The sequence below is a fragment of the Sphaeramia orbicularis genome, chromosome 6 (genome assembly GCF_902148855.1).
Source record: "Sphaeramia orbicularis chromosome 6, fSphaOr1.1, whole genome shotgun sequence".
Lineage (NCBI taxonomy): Eukaryota > Metazoa > Chordata > Actinopteri > Kurtiformes > Apogonidae > Sphaeramia > Sphaeramia orbicularis.
This window is the reverse complement of record NC_043962.1, coordinates 24155110-24161786: the sequence shown is the minus strand read 5'-3', so window position 1 is coordinate 24161786 and position 6677 is coordinate 24155110. Positions and strand designations below refer to the sequence as shown.

The following is a 6677-nucleotide window of genomic DNA, read 5'->3' as shown; positions in this document are numbered from 1 at the left end:
TAGTGGCGTGGGGAGGCCTGTGGATACCTGGGGCGGGAAGAGCTGGGAGGTTTACTCGCAGGTTGCAAAAAGAAAGGAAAACAAGTGACAAAAAAATGGGCTTTACGGACACCAGTAAGGCAATGGACTGGGGTATCAGCTGGACCCTTTCACAAAAAGACAGTCCAGATATGGCTGGTGGAAGGTTTTAGAAGTCAGATGCACCTGCTGAGAAATAACCTTTAGGGAACAGTGAAGCCACGCAAACATGAACAGATTAAGTTTAGACTCAAAGGAGAGAGGGATGAATAGTTTATGAACAGTTTTATGGACTTGTGGAGGCTTTCACTTGGGGCTTTTACTGGTCTCTTTACAAGGGATCGTACACGGAGCACTGAATACCACTGTGGTAACTGCTGCGTCCATCTGTAAAGCGAGCTCGGTGAAGTCTTTTTACAGAGTGACTGACATATATGTAAACTGAAGAGCACGGCCTGCGACTGTAAACGTGGCTGCATTATGTGGCTTCTGCTGAGTGAATGTGAAAAACACCAGATAGCAGTGGCGGTGGTGTAATCAGCCAGGTGCTCTGAACACGACCTCCCACGTTGCATTTTAGACCTGTAGTGTTCTGGAAGTCGCCACGTACAGAAGATTACGAACTAATCTCAACTCACAAACAACATCGCTGGCATGCAGAGAAAACATGCTTTTCCTGGTACGTTCATTATCATTGTATCAATGAGCGTCTCCCACGGCCCCCTGTATGGCAGTATGCTTTGTGCAGCTTTCCATTCTAAGCTCTCCTCCTGCGCCCGCTTTCCCACCCTCTCCTTTCCTCAAACTGTCAATCAAAGATCATGATTGAGCCTGGATGGCAGGCAGTCAGTCATCAGCAATGGAAGTGAGGCCTCATTCCCTGGCTGTCCCTCCCCTTTTTCATGCCCCCTTGCCTCCTCAAGTTTTCCATCTTACCTTCTCTGCCTCACTCTGGCCTCTCTGCCCCCCCCCTCCCGCCCTCCCTCCTTCTGCTACCCTTATACAATTTGTGTTTTCCCCTGTTGAAGTTGAAGTCACATCTAAGGTCTGTCCAAACTTCTGCAAACATAGATGTTGTGATGCAGCCATTTTTTCCTCGTTCAAACCTCAAAAGCTTGCTATCACCTAAAAATAAGTTTTACCAGACCTCTGCATTTGCTCTTTAAGTGGCTGATGAATAAACATGAGTACAGTTGAGGGCGGGAACCAGGGGTAGGATGAGAAGGGGCCTGGTTTGTGTGTGTGTGTATGTATTAGGGGGTATCGGGGGCAATGGGGCAGCCTTTCTTCTCAGCAGGGCTGCATCTCGTTTAATTGGAGCACTTGTGGCACCATTACCTCCTTTACTCAAACACGTTACTGATGACAAAAGAAAACAGCACTAAGCCTGCTTTTGTTCGAAACGAGACTGGAAGAGGAGATGGATTCCACGCCGCAACTCATGTGTGGGAATCATCTGTACTCCCGCCACAAGTTAACGCCGAATAAAACGCTGGAGCCAGGTGAACAGAAGGCAGAGCACATGGAAATTACAACCACCATCAGAAAAATTATAGACAGAAGGTGGGGTTTATCAGATACACAAACAAACCGTGTGGTGAAATAACAGTCAGCGCCAATATCAAACGTAGGTACCAGGTTCTGTTTGATTTTTTTTTTTTTTTTTTTTTATAAAAGCTGTTAATGTCCTCTTGAATTTTTCTGCGAATGAATGCACTGGAATTCCATTTATCAATCATTTTAACTAATTGACCCCAGCATATGTGTGTGTTTCCTGTCTGTGAGCTCGTGCTTTCCCTTTGACCCGAGACGGTGATGATGAGGCTGCTCTGCGGTTTGTTCTGGTCACCGCAGTGTCCCGGGAGAGCAATAAGGGTGTGACCTTTACCCTCCCTTTGACCCGTCTGGAGAGGGTGAACCAGAGGGCTCTCGAATCTCTAAGCTTTTCTGTTGAACATCTTGATTTAATTTGGCATCAGTTTTCTTTTATGTTCAAAGCATTATTTTCAACAAACTAGTGTTTTAAAATAATATACTCACGTACACAGCATGTATTATTGATGCTTTTGTATTGATTTGCATGATTACCAAATGGCACGAACACTGAACAATGTCAAAATCCACAAATTTGGACAAAATTTCAGACTGATAATATGGAGAAAAATATCCTTTATTCCACAGCATAATTTAGTTTAAAACAAACATCACAGCTTTTATTTATTTATTTATTTATTTTTGCTGTTTTTTCAATCAATAACCAGTAACATTATCCATGATTCTCAGTGTAAAACTCACAAAGTGACGATATACGGAAAAAAAATATGCAACAGTCCAAATAAACATGTAACAAAGGAAAGTGCAGATGGATTTAAAAGTCTATCTATTCACTTTAGATTAACTCTGCAGCCTGTTACATCACATAAATGTAACTGCACGCACAAAGAGACAGTAAAAATAAAGAAAAAATTATGAAATGGGTAAAGGTTCAAGTGTGAAATCCATAAAAGTGCAGTCGAAATGAAAACAGTCTACCTAAAGTCATCAGAACACAGTCTAAAATATTTTTTAGAGCTATTATTTAATTCAAATCAATGCTCATATTCTGGCGGCCACACATGAAATTATTTTTAGCTGACTGAAATAAAAAAAGTGTCTTAATTCTCTGATATTTGATTGAAAATTATTTGATTGAAACAACAAAAAACACATACATGAATCACATACATGGGACTTTTTTTTTTTCATTTCCATGGAAAAACAGGTTTAATTCTAATCTAAACTATCTTTAACAGGTATTTGCTTAACGCATTAACAGTTACTGGCTCTGATTATCAGGGCACATGTGTGTTAAATTTATATTCATATTGAGCAGGAATATAAAAGGAACAAGTAGGTCAAGAAGTACAAAGATGAAGATTATCCAAGATCAGTGTGTTGTTGTCAGTTCTGCTCCATAGTAAAATTTGACTCCACTCTGAAAAATAAAAAATAAAAAGAATGAAAAAAATGTTTGCAAAACAAAAACACATAAGGATGCAACAAAAACTGCACTTAAACACCTTAATAAATTACATTTGTGTACATATTTGCACAGAAGGTGAGTCAGTGTTCGATAAATGTTCTACCCTCTCTGCGCCTCATTAAAAAATTATTATTTAGACACTGATATTTGGCCTCTGGGTGTTCCTGTGCTTGTTATATGATGTTATTATATTGGATAGCTGCCCTGTAGATGATTCTCCTTTCATGAAAATAAAAAAAAAAATCTTGTGCATCCACATCTTGGTTTGCCTTATTGTATCATTTTTATATGCACAGTAAATACAGCTTCTGTTGCACTACTTCAAGGTCACTTAGATAAGATGCACATGCACTGTTGTGTACTCCAAAAACCCCTATCAACAAACAGCACAGTGAGCGTCACTTGGAAGCAGAGGAGCACAGGTCGGCGTCAGCGTTTCATAATCTCACCCACACAGAGTGACATGGACAGTTCAGGCTTCAGTGGCAGTGGTGCCATGCGGTCTACAGCCGCATCCTCACTGTGTTTTCATACTGTAGTCAATACTATGAATAGATATTTCCCAACAAAGGGCAGCAAGACAATGAGTCACATGTTTTGGTCACTGCAAATTAGGATCTGCTGCCACCAAGAGGACGTGGAGTGCAGCATGTTTCAGTGCAACAAAGGCCCGTACCTGGAGTTTTTTTGTGTTTGGTCAAAGATACAGTGGTCACATGAACCAAAAGAACACTTACACATCTTTGTTCCGCATGTGGTTGTTGTACTGTAGGATGGGTGGGATGCTTTCTTCATCTTCTGGTAGCTGAAGGGAGTAATTCACGGGTTCAATAAAACCGGTCACACAACAACAAAAAGGTGAGAAGTTAATGTAAGACAATGGAAAGTAACTGTGTGTTTGTAGCAGAATTCATCCGTGTAGAGCATGTGTGGGTAAAAACAGCCCCAGGGTTAAAAATGACAGAACAGTAAAACACTCAAAGCCAAACACAGGAGGAAACACATATGATGTCTTTTCATGTACAAAAAAATCACACATATAGTCCTCGGAAAAAATTATTAGACCATCAAAAGTCATCAAAAGCAATGGTTATGTCTACTGAAGCTCCAACACTCGAAAATTGGATAGATGTGATCCAGAAAATTTTTGTGATGGAAAAACTCACATTTTCTTTACAACTTGAACGAGATAAATTTAAAATTGTTGGGCGCCTTGGATTTTATATATAACCTTAGCAAACCTGACTTTGACTGAACATAGAAGATGGTACTAACTCTCTTCCCTCAAGGTTTTTTTTTTTTTTATTTTGTTTGTGTTTCCTTTTCTGTGCTACTCTTATGTTCACAGTTGCCTTTTGTGTTTGAATTTCCTAATACTAAATGTACATATGCACTGTTAGGCTCTTTTTTTTTTTTTGTCTTGTTTCCTGAAGGTGTGGTTGGCTAGATGTACGGGCTTGTTAATGTCATTTTTACTGTCCTTTTTTCCCCCCCCCTTTAAAAAAAGAGAACGTTGTACTTGGTGTTGTTGATGCCATGCATAATATCTTGTAGGACTGTTTTCAATAAACATTTGAATTAAAAAAAAAAATCAATGGTTATGCAATCAAGTACTAACTCCTGTGTGTATCATGTGACTAAAACAGACAGAAAAGAAAGCATGGAATGAATAAAAGCACTGTTTTTGTCAGTACAATGCCATAGATATTGACGTAAGAATTAAAGTGAGTTTGGTTATTATCAAGAAAACATGGAAAATGTCTAGATACCACCTCTGAAATTAAACTCTTATGAGCTATTTTTTGTCGTTTTCATTATATTCGTCCAAACAAATGTACCTTTAGTTGTACCAGGCATTAAAATGAACAAGAAATTGAAGAAAACAAGGGGTGGTCTAATAATTTTTTCCGCAATTGTATAATACAATGCAAAGTGTGCAATTATAAATCTAATCTTGGATGTTGATTGATTCAGTCCAGCAAATAGTAATACAAATGTGCCAAATTCGGTCAGAATGGAACAGATTAGTTCAAAGTCTCACCTCCCAGTAAGGCTCATCATCAAAGCAGTTGTCATCTGCAGCATCTCCCCAGATGGGCAATCTCAAAATACAACCTGAGAAGAACAACATATCAGTCATATCCTCCTGAGACCCAGGAATTGAAAGGTTTTGGCTTTTTTTTTTTTTTTTTTTTTTTAAATCAAATAATTGTCTTAATCAGAAACAGCATAATGCAACAGCTATTTCAGATCCACTTTTATGTAATGTTCTTTGCAATAGACAGCATTTTTGTTTTGTTTAGATTTTTTTTTTTAAATTTAAGTAAAACTGTGAAACTCTTATCGCCTGCCAAGGACACAAATGCATTGGAATCTAAACACAGCAGCATCACATGATACACTTTATTTAATACTCTTTTCCCATAGTCAAATCCAGACTCAAAACTCACTTTTTCAGAATAGCTTAGCCACCATAACTTTTACCGTCCATTTTGCATATTCTCTATCTTACTCTATTATCTATTTGTTTACTTCTTCATATTTTATGCATTGTCTGTTTTATCCTCTGCTGTACAGTGTCCTTGGGTGTCCTGAAAGGTTATTATGATGATGATGATGATGATTATTATTATTATTATATTTTCACGTATAAGCTCAAACCTACATGTTGGTAAAACCTAGGAGTGATTGTGATCATGTATTCCTTACCGACAATAATGCCGTCCCCCCACACCGAGCAGATCGCCACACAGATGCCAGCTGCCTGGTGACCACCCTGCCGAGTGGGCACCATGTCTTTGACTCACCCTCAAAGTCAAAGGTGTTAATCAACCTTTAACAAAAGAGAAGACACATGATGTTCTAGTAAAGTCTTGTTTGATGTTTGGTTGATTTTTGCCCACTGTGTCTGTTCTGTGGGCGTGGGGGTAGGGGTGGGGGTGGATCACTCACCCTTCAGTTCCATAAACAGACTCAGATGCAGCTGCAGCAGTGATGGCCCCTACGATGCCTCCTATGACCCCTGGCATGGCATGAAGGTTATGGATTCCACAGGTGTCCTGGATCTTCAGATACTTCTCCATAAAGGGCTAGGAGACATTTACCAGCAGGAATTAGTAGATCATCCTAAAATAAAACATGACTGCTGAGATTCATCCCTAAAAACAAGCATACACATTCATACAGTGAGGTAGATGTAGCCCAGCGTGGAGACGATGCCACAGCAAAAATCCTACAATGAGAGAGCCGTAAGGCATCAGCATGAACTCTGCTGCTGTTCCCACTGCCACGCCTCCAGCAAGTGTGGAGTTCTGGATGTGGACCTGACAAACGGGCACAGAAAAACACAAAGCTAACATGATCACTGGGGAAAAAAATCAGTTTGAACATGCCAGAGGGTGTATTAACTGAATGTTTCCTTTCTCAGGTAACATTATGTGATCATGGTGTCAAAACTGATGAAAACACAGCTGTTACCATGTCTATTTCCCATGTTTCTGGAAGAGGCTGGAGACGGCCACAGTGGTGAGGACGGTCGAGGCCAGAGGCCAGATAGGTGTTGATGGCTGCTCTGTGCTGCCCGTCACCGTGGTCAGTGATGGCAGAGTTAAAGCTCGGCCAGAACATCCACAGGAAG

General features: G+C 40.0%; 1 protein-coding gene across 1 annotated transcript in view; it reads right to left on the bottom strand.

Moving 5' to 3' along the window:
* Window positions 1-2167: 2167 nt before the first annotated feature.
* The window catches only part of rhcgb (Rh family, C glycoprotein b), an 11727-nt gene continuing 7217 nt past the window's right edge, over window positions 2168-6677 (bottom strand). The window contains 11 exon segments of the mRNA XM_030137541.1: window positions 2168-2992; window positions 3778-3845; window positions 5082-5155; window positions 5750-5833; window positions 5836-5873; window positions 5993-6129; window positions 6225-6263; window positions 6265-6363; window positions 6518-6525; window positions 6528-6585; window positions 6587-6677. The exon segment at window positions 6587-6677 is cut by the window's right edge and continues 7 nt beyond it. Of these exon segments, the coding sequence (XP_029993401.1) occupies window positions 2959-2992; window positions 3778-3845; window positions 5082-5155; window positions 5750-5833; window positions 5836-5873; window positions 5993-6129; window positions 6225-6263; window positions 6265-6363; window positions 6518-6525; window positions 6528-6585; window positions 6587-6677 (730 nt within the window). The 3' untranslated portion in view covers window positions 2168-2958.